General features: G+C 33.2%; 1 protein-coding gene across 2 annotated transcripts in view; it reads right to left on the minus strand.

The window, feature by feature from the left end:
* LOC136814266 (ral GTPase-activating protein subunit alpha-1-like) overlaps positions 1 to 12,102 on the minus strand; it is a 35,814-nt gene that overhangs the window by 22,704 nt on the left and 1,008 nt on the right. For both annotated transcript variants that reach the window (XM_067070784.1, XM_067070785.1), the window contains exons 2-12: positions 4,711 to 4,821; positions 4,431 to 4,477; positions 4,128 to 4,185; positions 3,671 to 3,714; positions 2,780 to 3,023; positions 2,360 to 2,481; positions 2,130 to 2,268; positions 1,280 to 1,674; positions 1,045 to 1,119; positions 369 to 706; positions 109 to 220 (exon numbers count right to left, since the gene is read on the minus strand). In XM_067070784.1, coding sequence (XP_066926885.1) covers positions 109 to 220; positions 369 to 706; positions 1,045 to 1,119; positions 1,280 to 1,674; positions 2,130 to 2,268; positions 2,360 to 2,481; positions 2,780 to 3,023; positions 3,671 to 3,714; positions 4,128 to 4,185; positions 4,431 to 4,477; positions 4,711 to 4,821 — 1,685 coding nt within the window. The remainder of the gene's footprint in view (positions 1 to 108; positions 221 to 368; positions 707 to 1,044; positions 1,120 to 1,279; positions 1,675 to 2,129; positions 2,269 to 2,359; positions 2,482 to 2,779; positions 3,024 to 3,670; positions 3,715 to 4,127; positions 4,186 to 4,430; positions 4,478 to 4,710; positions 4,822 to 12,102) is intronic.

The following is a 12,102-nucleotide window of genomic DNA, read 5'->3' on the forward strand; positions in this document are numbered from 1 at the left end:
CCGCCATTACTCACCTTACTCGCCATTTCCCTCGCCATTTTAGCCGTAGCCGTAGAGAATTACAGATACATAATCTCGCTACTCTACTTTAATACTGTTTATGTTTACCTGTATGAGATAGCTAGCCAGTTGTCCTCCAAGAGTAGATTTTCTTGATTCTGGCGGTCTTGAAGCCAAGATGTGTTGCGTAATATCCAGTAAAACTGTCAGTAACTGTCTCCTGAAAATAAGAAATTGTATTTTTCTTTATCATTTCTGGTTCTGAAATTATAGTAAATGGCTAAATTGATTATATACTTTAAAAGCAGTATAAGAAAAAATATGCTTATAGTTTTTACAAAAAATAAAGCAAATCTCAAATACCCTACCAAGTTTGTTTATCCAGATTTTTTTCCAAAACCAAACTTCTGTACATTTTCATCACTTTTTTGCAGATGTCAGCATGTTTGTGTACATTATCTTTATTTTGTTTCATGAAGAAGATTTGGCCAGTGATAGCAATGAAAAGCCTCAGATTTGCTTGGAATCCAGCCCTAGAGTTCTGCACAGGGAGATTTGAGAAGAAAAGATTTTCTGAACTTGTGACAGCTTCTTTATACGAAGGTGTCCTAATCATTTGCATTTCGTCCCATTCTGTGAGGTTACCAGTTGGCGAAAGAGAGCTCACTGATTTCTTGGGTTCCAACACAAATAATGGTTTCTCATCCTATCAATGGAGAAAGAAAATCAATTTTGCCTTTAGTCTTGAGCCAATAAAATTATCTTCTCCATTTCCCATAAAAAAGTATGGTGATATTGAGCAATTCGAATTTGACTTAAAATCGACTAATCAAAATCCTAGAAAGAGCTGTTTATAATCACAAATTTCTTTTGTAGAAATCTAATTCGAGACCAGTATTCGTATACTATCGGCATTCCCTGCAAATGGTACAACCTATAAAATTATTTGATGTAGGGACATATTAAAAATCATCTAAGAGATTCTTCCAATGATTGGATAATAGCAAATCAGCCAAAGTATATAACTTTAACATATAGCCATACCTTGAACAACCATTCTTTGAAGACTTGCAATACCTGACTCATCAAATCAACAGCAGTCAGTGGCATCAAGAAACACTAATAAAGATGAAAAGAGAAAAACAGATGCCAATTTGACTATAGAATTTCTAATTTCATTATTTTAAGTTTCAAAAATCATCTTACCTAGCCGAGTTAGATTTGATTAGTTTCTTTTAAACCATGATATAGATTAAAAAAATCACAAATGAAGGCTTACCTGCCGGTAGATTTCATACACTGTCAGGACATTGTCTGGCGAAGCGTACAAAACCGATCGAACAATTTCTGCAGCTTGGTAAAGATTTCCCATCTGCCGCAAGGAAGAATCAACCCCTGAATCACTTGACATAGTAATTCTCGGGCTTGTAAGGTCTTCATTGTTGATTACAGCTGATTCAGAAGATATAGAGCCCCTTGGGACTCCTGAATCCCCACTTTCAGACTGTCTCTCTGTAAACGTTCTTGATTTTAACTGTAGAGTGAATGCTATAAGCCACCTAATGACTGATGTTTGACATTGTAGAAGGGTTAATGATAGTTGTGCATTATTTCCATAGCCATTTGTGTTGGTGGACACTGCTGAGGAGGATGCTAATGGAACTTTAATGATGTCTGAAATTCAATCAATATGATTATTATAAGTTACTGAAGATTTTTGATATCTCAAACTCATTATCAACCTAACATATTGTTTAAAGGGACATAACAGTACTGACGAAATTTGTAAACAAACCGTATGCAGCGGGATACAAAATCAAAACAAATGTCACATGTCAAAATAAAAAATCAAACCAAATATGGCTGATTTTGATTGTTTCAATTGTTTTACAAGTTTGTTTTGGACACGTGATTTTAATTGTTCTCTTCAATGACACGTGGTTCGTGCAATGTTTACATTTTACTACTGTTATGTCCCTTTAAGGAGGTACAGAAAAGAATTTAAAACCTTTGAGGCGAGGTTATGGGCCTCACACTATCTCACTTTACCTTCAATTTTACATTATATTTCTTTCCCTTGACAACCCTTCCCAGAGAACTGAAGAATAAACTTTGATAAATTTACCAACCTTCACTTTCTTTGTACAAATGATCAGTTAAATTCCAAAGTGGAAAGACCAAAGGAACATAAAACCTCTTGAAATGACCAAAAACATGATAAAATGCTGATCCGCGCATATTTCGTTGATTCCATTGAATATCAAACATCTGTAAAGAAAGCAATATTTTTTTCAATTAGCCTTTTAAAAAAATACTTATTATATATAACAAAAACACAAACATTCAAGAAAATACTCACAGGTCTCATCATATAATCAAGTATTCGGTCCAAGAACTTTTTGGTCAATTCTTCTGGTGCGGGTAGTTTTTCTCCTTGTTGTGGAGGACAGATAGGTGTGCAGCCCTCAGGTATACACCATTCTGAGAAAGAAAATCAAAATTGATTAGTACTAGTAATAACATGGTTTGGAGGGTGATTTGGAAATAATAGTCACAAGGTTCATTAGGGGCTATTAGAACTAGTAATAACATTATGTAGACTGATCCCTAAAAACCAAAGAACAGTTATTTGCAAAAGTTAGGAGATTAAAATATTGATTTCTTTTGAAATCATTTGAAATCATTAGAAAAATAAATCTGGGAATTGAATTTGACAATTGTACAGAATTGTACGGTTTTCAGAATAGTACTTATGGTTAAAATTGAAAAGTACATTAACCTCCATCTTCCTCAATAGAAACAGAGAAGAGGCTTGGACTTCCTGGGTTGACATGCCCATTTATACACGAGGTGATAAATTTGATGTCTTTATCACTTCTGTATGTGGCTGGTATATTAATCCTAGCCATGTAATTTGCCAATCCAGGTACGATGCTTGCATAAATAGCCAAATTGAATTCATCTATATTCTCTTGCATTACTTGAAGCCATATCATGAACAACTTGATTCCTTGTTCTCGAATCTGTAACATCAAATAAGAAATTGGAGATTTTCTTGTGAATCGTTGTAATGTTTTTGTGTTTCATGGGTTTTATCTAGAGTGTTTTCATTTTGAATATAATGAACCTGATTCCTAGATCAGATATGAGTGACTCTCTCCTACATTGTTTGACATGAGGTGGTTGACAAATGTCTGAAGTCTTTTGAGTCACTGGGTATTTGTCCAAATTGAAACTTAAATTAATTCTATGAGAAAAAATGTTCCAAAATTTTTGAACAAATTAAAAAAGCAATCATCCTGAGCCCTCAAATTTCAGAGAATTATAAGAAACTCATACTTAGGTTAATACTGATTTTAAAGCCATTAAGTGTTTTTTAAACAAAGCATAGAAAAAGCATTGTAAAACATTTAATCCTAGAAAAAATTTCAAAATTTGGTTTAAATTATTTGAAATTATTTTCAATCTAATATACAAATATTACTAGTAATTTTATTAATTAGCACAAATTGAATTTTGTTTTATCAAAACCCCCCCTTAATTAAAACCAGCTGCTGTTTCCTTGAAAAAGAAGAAAATTTTCTGTTTATTTTAAGGGCATTACATTAATTGTCTTCTATATCTATGTAATAAGGTAGGTCATGTTGCTATAATTTCTTTAAATACTTACAGTTAATACATTCCCATGGTGTAATAATTTTCTCAATATTAAACCTATAAAAAACAAAAATGAAAATGCAAGGCCTTTAGGGGTAAAAACTTAACTTTGAATGATTCATCATATATTTTATATCATGTAGGTGAAAATACTGTGACTTATTCTAAAGTGATTTTTCTGAAATGACTTTATTGATAATAGTCGAGATTTTAGTAGTGACAAAGTTAAGTAGTCAAAGATTCTTAATGGCTCTATAGGCATTTTCACAATAAGGGTCTCATATAATATTTTTATTGTGCTAAGTTTCTCGGCAAAACAATAGATATCTTAAACTATTGTTTATGGCAAAATAGCTGCTTTTATCTTGGGTGTTATTATACGAGCCATGCTATAGTAGTTCACATACTCAAAGTGGGAACACCCCAATTCTTAAAGATAAAATTGTTACGATGTAAAGAAAAAAACTTACTGATGCTGTTGAATTGCCATCTTGAACGTATCAAATCCGGAAGAAAAACCAAAACTTTCTACAAATTGAATAATCAATTTTGTTTAAAATTCTTCATGGAATGTAAAAGGCTATCATAAAAAATTGTACTGAAAATAATTAATTGCTAATTTTCCAGGTAGAAGTAGTGAAGGATTATTTGGGGTAGACTGTCATATAATACTAATTCATTTTGAAAAATGCATGTTCTTCTGAAATCACTGTTACAACCATTTGATAAAACAAGTTTTGCTTAAAAGATTATATTCAATTGTTATAATATACCTCAAACAAATCCAGAAGTTCCTCAAGTTCTTCTTTTAACTGTCTTCCTGCAGACAAAATTAAATGTGATGAAATTTTTCAGCAAGTATTCTTAAAAGTTAGTTCTTGTTAGATGAGGTTTCTTTTGAACATATGCAAACAGCTCACTTTTTCATCCTAATATTACTCAGGCATGGCAAGGCAAAAAAGTTGGCCAGCAATTTTTAAATCAGTTCTCATTGGAAAATATGTACGTTGTTTCTCAAAAATTTAAAAAAAAAATACATTAATTAAATCCTACCTTTTGATTTTCCAGCAAATTCAAGATTGGTGAACTCCTCATAGAAGACATAATAAATTTCTGTACTATAACTTCCAAAAAATGGCTTGATTTCATGATCTCCCAAAAGTTCTAGAAAAAAAATATTAAAAAAACGGTCAATATCCCTTTATTTTTGTTTCTGGAACATTTACAAAAAGGGGAAAAACAGAAGATTTGTCATCAATCAAAAGGCCATGCCAGCATATATTAATATTAAAAACAAACTTATTTTCTGAGTTAAATTTAAAGCTTTTAAGACAAACTTACATTGTCAAGTTATAGAATTAAACAAATAAGGTCCTCATTTACATCTTTGAGAATTACAGAAAAAATACCCTAAAGTTGGCTATCCAAATTCACTTATTATATCAACTCTAAATCGATTTAACTCCAACTCTCACGAGAAAATATGTTATAATTCCTGAGTATCTATTTGACAAGATCTAAAGTGTTTGTCAGGATACCTTTTTCGTCCAAAAAACGAAACGGTTATTTCCAAATTCATTGCTCAAATAGAAAAAGTCACCAAAAGTAATGTTAAAATTATTCATTCAGCCCTGTGAATTTTGCCAAAATTTTGCCGACCTAGAGGTCATTTTATTATGTGTTATCAAATGATAACCGGTTTGTGTAAACCGCAGGTTACAGGTCGCAGGTTACAGGTTACAGGTCACAGGTTACAGGTCAACAAAGTACAGACCGGAAAAAAGATAATAAGATCATAACATATACATAACATAACATCAATACATAACGCATTAAATTACAAAAAAGTAATATAATATACATGTTATTTAGATATTATAAAATGACAATTGAATAGAATAACAACCTAGTGACACTTACTTACAAAAATAATGACAAAATCATAAAATATGATGCCTAACAAGACAAAAGCACGAAAAATATTTATTATACAAAATGTGATGTGGATGGTGTGATTGGATAAAAAATGGCACCAAACAGAAGCTTGTAAGGTCACTAAGAGAGTGGTTTTAGAAGGATGAAACTAATCAATCATTCAATTGTTATTTTAATGACTTAATGACAATTTTTGACAAAAATATTGACAGAATCACATAATATCATGTCTTACAAGAGAAAAACACCAAAAATATTTAGCATACTGAATGTGATGATAACAATATGGCTGGATATAAAATTACACCAATCAGAAGCTCGTGAGTTCTCTGAGAAGGTAGTTTTAGAGCGATGTGTTTTATTATATGTAACCATCATATAACATTACAAACATTACAATATGTAATATACCTGTTATACGTATAATATGGTTTCAAATATTTTCTGGTCTGCGTTATACACGGCGCAAACTGCGAAAGATCGATAAAAGCACATGGTTAAATTTTGATGTTTGAAATGGTTTTATATGGATGAAATTGCTTGAGAATTATGTTTTTGATAATTCTTTGTGTTTTCCAAACATTTCCCTCTGCAATGACATTGATTAGAGTCAACCTGTCATCACTGACCTGTGACCTGTAACCTGTAACCTGTGACCTGTAACCTGCGGTTTACACAAACCGAATGATAACACAATTAAATTAACCTAACAAATAATATTTTTCCTCTTTAGGTCGGCTTTGCCAACCCAAAACATTTCTTTTGTCGGCACGCCAACCTAGAGTGTAAATTACGTCGGCAAATAAAAGCCGACTTCAGCTCAAGTTACGTCGGCTTTCAAGTCGGCATTGCCGAATGACGACCTGGATTCACAGGGCTGTTCATTCACGGATAACTTTGAAAATCAGATCCTCATTCCATATCAAAGATTAGATTTCACATCAGAGTATTGTAGCTAGTAACTTATAAATACAGGGTGTATACAAGGTTTACATCAGAGGAACAAACTGTTGGAAGGAACATAACTCTAATTCTGAAAATCAAACCTTAAAAACATCTTGTTAAAAACCCTACCAATCACTTTGATTTGTCATTATTGATAGAGCCAAAAAATGTAAAATTCTCAAAGCATACCATATCATAATTAAAAAGCCATCCATTAACAATCAAAAGAACATTATGCATTAACACCTAGTCATTAGGTTAGCATTACCTAATTTCAACTTAAGTCTTTTGTTGTCTTAATCTCTCCCACGTGGTTAGCTTCTCTTTTGTTTCTGTTTTGACTCGCTTCATTTTATCTCCATAGGTATCATCTAGATGATTCATTTACCCTCATAGGGCCATTAATCTTACGACATTATTATTTATATATTTTCTAGAGCTTTCACTCATGTAATTATCTAAAATTTACAAATAGTGTACATATGAAGATGTCTATCTTAAGTCTATACTTGATAATGTAAGTTTGTCTTACGAAAAGCTTTGTTTTTTACCCAGAAAATAAATGCGTTTGTAATATTAATAGAAAATTTGTATTTCTGGTTGCTTCATCCAAATACTTTAATATGACAGGTATTCCTCTTTATAAGTTGCATTTTTTGTAAACTTCAAAATACTGTATTTTGACCTGCTTTTGCTGGTTATTTATTCAATGCTGGATGAAATCTAAGGTGCAGCATTGGGTACAAAGTCCAATATGTTATGTTTTTCTGTATATTTTGTCCAAAGGTTTAGAGCCTTCTTAAAGGAAAAACACAGAATCAAAGAAACATCTGCTAGAGAATTTAAAGTAGGTGATTATGTTAGAATTTTCAAAATTTTCTGCTAAAAAACATGCCTGCAAGAAGAATTCTCCACAATTTCAACCTATTCAGAATGCCTGTTGCAATGTAGCAAGTCAACTGGTTCGCACAGCTACTTCATTTATTTTTCAATAAATGAAGGTGTAGAAACAAACCATAGTGGGGAACACCCCTCCACCCCACCTGAAAAAGGTCAGCCCATCTATATTAGGCTACCTACCTTTAAATCTTCTATCAGCCCAACCCCAATCTTATTCAGCAACCCCCCAAGTTTGCAATATCTTTGAGCCCCAACCTGGACACTCTGGTTAAGATTCACAAGGACTACATATAAACTGGAGAGAAAGAGACTGGAGAGTTAGTAAAATTAAATTAAACCAAGTCTCATCAATTTTCCCCCATTTTTGAAAATCTGAAAATCTTTACAGTAACTACCTCCAGATTCAGGGTGTACACTTTTAGTTATAATTATGCAAACTGGATGTTGTCGTAAAATCTAATAGAATTTAATCCTTCAAGTTTTTGTAAAATCTGCTAGATTAAAAAGGTTTCTTACAAACGTCATATTTGTAATGATTTTAGTTTCAATCAACTCACTCATTGAAAATCTACATTACTGGATGATTTTAGATGCTTACTGACCCATAACTTAAACATGAAAATATATGACCCACTTTTTTGGGCCATTTGGTGATTTTGTGCTTGTAAAAGTCCCAAAATGACCTGCACTTTCTCATGCATATCCAGGGGTGTTTGGGTTAGTTTTTCAGAGATAGAAATCTAAAATTTCATGGCTCGCACTTGACCCAAATTTCAATGTTTAGGAAAAAAGAATGTTTTAGTATTTTGGCTTGACCATGACCCCGAAAATGTGAACAACTCTGCAAGTAGATATTTTTCTCGCTTTGCTTGTGTTAAATATGTTGTCCAGTTCTCGATAATTTTGAAGCTTGCAAAAAAAGTTGTAGGAATGAAAATAAAGGGATAATGATAATTGAATAATATCCACTGATGATCCTCGGCACTATCGTAAAGCTAGAATCGCTTCGCGTACTCTTCACTTGAGAAAACGATTGACAGATTAAATTTTTCACCCGCGCGGGAGCGCGCGGGAGCTCGCAGGCGTTCTACAAGTGTTCTTGGCTCAATCCTGGGACCGTGTTAAAAATGATAGACTCAACTTTGACAGATCATTTTGATGGTAGAAAATAAATCCTTTGTTTTATTATCAACCTCACAAGACATCTTTTTGTTGATGGTTTTTTTTTGGCTAATTCTTCCTACGAAGATCACTTTTGTTTTCCTCTCAAGTCCACAAGATAAAAATATTAGGGCTTGCGCTCTGTAGGCAAGCGGCCTAAACTCGCTTCCGTTTTGTATAATTTTTATTAGGTAGGGTAATTTATGCAAATATGATAATCTTTTTTTATTTATTTTCAGGTATTACTTTTCTCTTTATCAGCCAAATGTCAATAAATAATTCAAAAATCTTTTGTTGATGACTTCTTAGTTTTGCTTTAAACTTGTGCTTGATAGAATGAAAACCAGCATATAGCTCACAGCTGTTATGCTGTCCTTTCCAGCCAAGCCATATTTTATTTTATCATTCTACAGAAATCCCTGCTTGAAAAATCAAAACATTGATACGTAAGAGAGTTCACTAAACTTTGCTGAATTAAAACACGTGAAAATATTATATGACATATGACCATGGCTACCGTTCACTCCGATCATGATTCTGATCACGTGATATAGCTTGATGTTTCGACTTTTTTAAACCGATGAAATCATTTGTTTATACTGCACTAAAGGCCTTTCTAGATTACCGCGCAAAAAAACCCCTTATTTAAGAAAGGAGGGGTCGTTGTAAAACATGGAGTAGCTCCATAGAGTACCTATTGGAGTACTCTTAAAATATTGCAGACCAGATTTTAGATTGCCACGAGAGGAAAATAAAGACCTGTATAATTTTGTGTTTGCTCTAAAACCACTCTGTAGCAAGAATGTGGCTTTCATGTTGGTCTCTTTTTATATCCTTTCCTTATGTCATCTGCATCACATTGAGTATAAAATTCTCATATCAAAGAAATAAGTTGGCGGACTCCATTTATTGTGATTGTCTTATTATTTTGTTAATTGAAGTGTATTTTGTCAATAAAATGACAATGAATAATTTAATGCTCTAAAATCCCTCTGTAACCTCTCTCACAGACTGTCCCCAACTGCCATTTCATATCCAGTCATACTACCTGCATCATATTCAGTGTAGCTGGAACCTCCATATTCCAGGATTAGAAAAAGCTATACCTGTTATCTTTTTTCTTTAAAGAATCAACAAGCCATCAACATCGATAAATTACACACATTTCCTCAGAAACTTTTAAAATTATCTGCCATTATGACTTTCTTTCAGCAGTTCCGAAATTAACCAATCGGGTTAGGTATCGGAATTCCTATGGGAGTTATTTTCCGAGATTTGTAAAATAGCTAAGTCTGCAAAAAAACTTTTCCTGGGGGTTTGAGGAATAAACAGAACTGTTATCATTTGTTTTTTATTTATAAACCATATATTTAAATTTGCGCTCAAAAATACTTAAATAAATAAGCTAATAATATTCAATAAACTATTCGTATCTCTCAGAAAATAAACACTTACAAAACGACATAGTTTATCATTTAGAGTACCCCCCCTGTTTGGACCATACTATCGTGGGCGCAAAATAGGGCGGAAACTAAGTAGCAACCTCAGTGCAAGATTGCCACCTCATCTTTATCCGCCCGCGCGAAAACGCAAGCTAATCATTTTTTTCTCGCGCGCTCAAGGGGAAAAGGAAAGTGATCAATATTCTTTGAAGGAAAAACGTCAGAAACAAACCCCAAGACCAAAAGATGTATTTTGTTGTTGAGAATCGATCCTGTAAAGATGAAAAAATTTCTGCTATGCGTTTTTTTCGGAATGCTGAAAAACTCTAATTTCGATCTTCCTTAACCTTTAGACACCGCTGTTTTTAAAAACAGCGCGCGCTGCTGCCGCTGTTTTTTTCATGAAAATGGAGGTTTCGCGGAAAATGTCATAAAATCTGAACCGCTAAAGCTTAAGTAAAAAGTAAACCCATTTTGAAAAGCTAAGGATCTATTTTTTCAGATAATACCAAAAAGACGCCTCATCACCCTTTTAAACCTGACTACACAGCCTCAAATCAAAACAGTAAAAATTCCATGTTTACGATTTTTTCACTTTTTTTCTTTTTTTTGACAAATTGAATGAAAAAAGTGGGTACAAGGTAAAGATTGGTCCCAGAAAAATTATTTTGTTTCAGTTTATGTTATAAACCACCATTGTGTGAAATTTCAGGGCTGAAGAAGCTCATTTCATCTCAGAATCTAAGTTTCGGTGAAGCACACTTTTCCACCAAAATCGACACTCTGGCCACAACAGGTAAATTAAGTGGTCCCGTTGCTCTAAAATTGGCCCTGCACTTACCCTAAGCCTGTAAAATTACTACAATAATCATAACAGACTCTCTATCATGTAAATTCAAGCAATAAAACACCAGAATAGTGGAAAAACTGAGGCAAAACAGCCCTGAGTTGTTGGAGCTAGAGATAGGCATGTATGTCAGGAAATACCCCCTAAAACCCCTTCAAACCACATAGAAACTGCCAATAAAGGTTCTCTATCTCATATGATGATATTTATATGCTGAAACCAAGAAAAAACCAGACATAAACATGACTTTTCAGTCCAAAAATCCATCAAACACCCTCTGTCCACCACTAAAACGATGTTTTGTTGACATTTGAAAAATACACCGACATTGAGTTCCGATATCTCGAGATGTATAAAAGCAGGACCCGTAAAATTTTGAATGAATGAACCTTCACCCCTATCCTGTCTGCTAAATTTTACAGAATAGAAAAATTCAAACTGGTCTTTATTTTATTAAACTTTGAAAGGACCCCAGTATCAAAACGTACGTGGTACGTCTCTCGGCCTGTATATATGACGTACGTGGTACGTCTCTCAGCGTCTAAAGGTTAAGGTAAAGAGGTTGCAAGATTTTGCTTAGCGCGGCAAAAATTGCTAAAAAACTGGTAAAATCGTAATCCTCAAAAATTGAAGTTCCAGCCGCACTGATATTGAGTATGATAAAAATTCCTTTTGGAAATGGGTTGATAAGCTATGTATTCTATGATTGTCACAATATTTTCTTTAAAAAAGTCAACTCCTTGCCAGTGACCCCGCAGAGAAATTTTTGGGTGGTAGACACTGTCTTTAGGTTGGTTTGGAAATCGTTTTACTTTGAAATGTAATCTTCACTTTTTAGATGAATACTTTTATTTATTTCATAAAAGGTTCAAGGTTTGTTTACTTTTTATTTCAAATTATTTCATTGATTTATTGAACTGCAATAGGTGATTGTGGGCTTGGTCGCCATTTTGAATTTCGATTTTTTTCTCCTGTACTCGGCAATTTAGAGGTTGTTCGTAATACGCGATTTGGCTTTCGCGTAACACTTGTGGAATATTTTATTTATTTTGACAAACAAAAGGTTCAAGGTTTGTTTACTTTTTATTTTACTGCATTTCTCTGTCTCATTCTGCTGTAGTAGGCAATTGAAAACTCCTGATTTTTTTTTGTCAGTGCTCGCTCGGCAGCCGTTTTGAGTTTTTTTTTCGATATTTGTACTCAACAATTTTGTGA

This window comes from Clytia hemisphaerica, unplaced genomic scaffold, assembly GCF_902728285.1.
Source record: "Clytia hemisphaerica strain Z4C2 unplaced genomic scaffold, Clytia hemisphaerica genome assembly, whole genome shotgun sequence".
NCBI classification, from domain to species: domain Eukaryota; kingdom Metazoa; phylum Cnidaria; class Hydrozoa; order Leptothecata; family Clytiidae; genus Clytia; species Clytia hemisphaerica.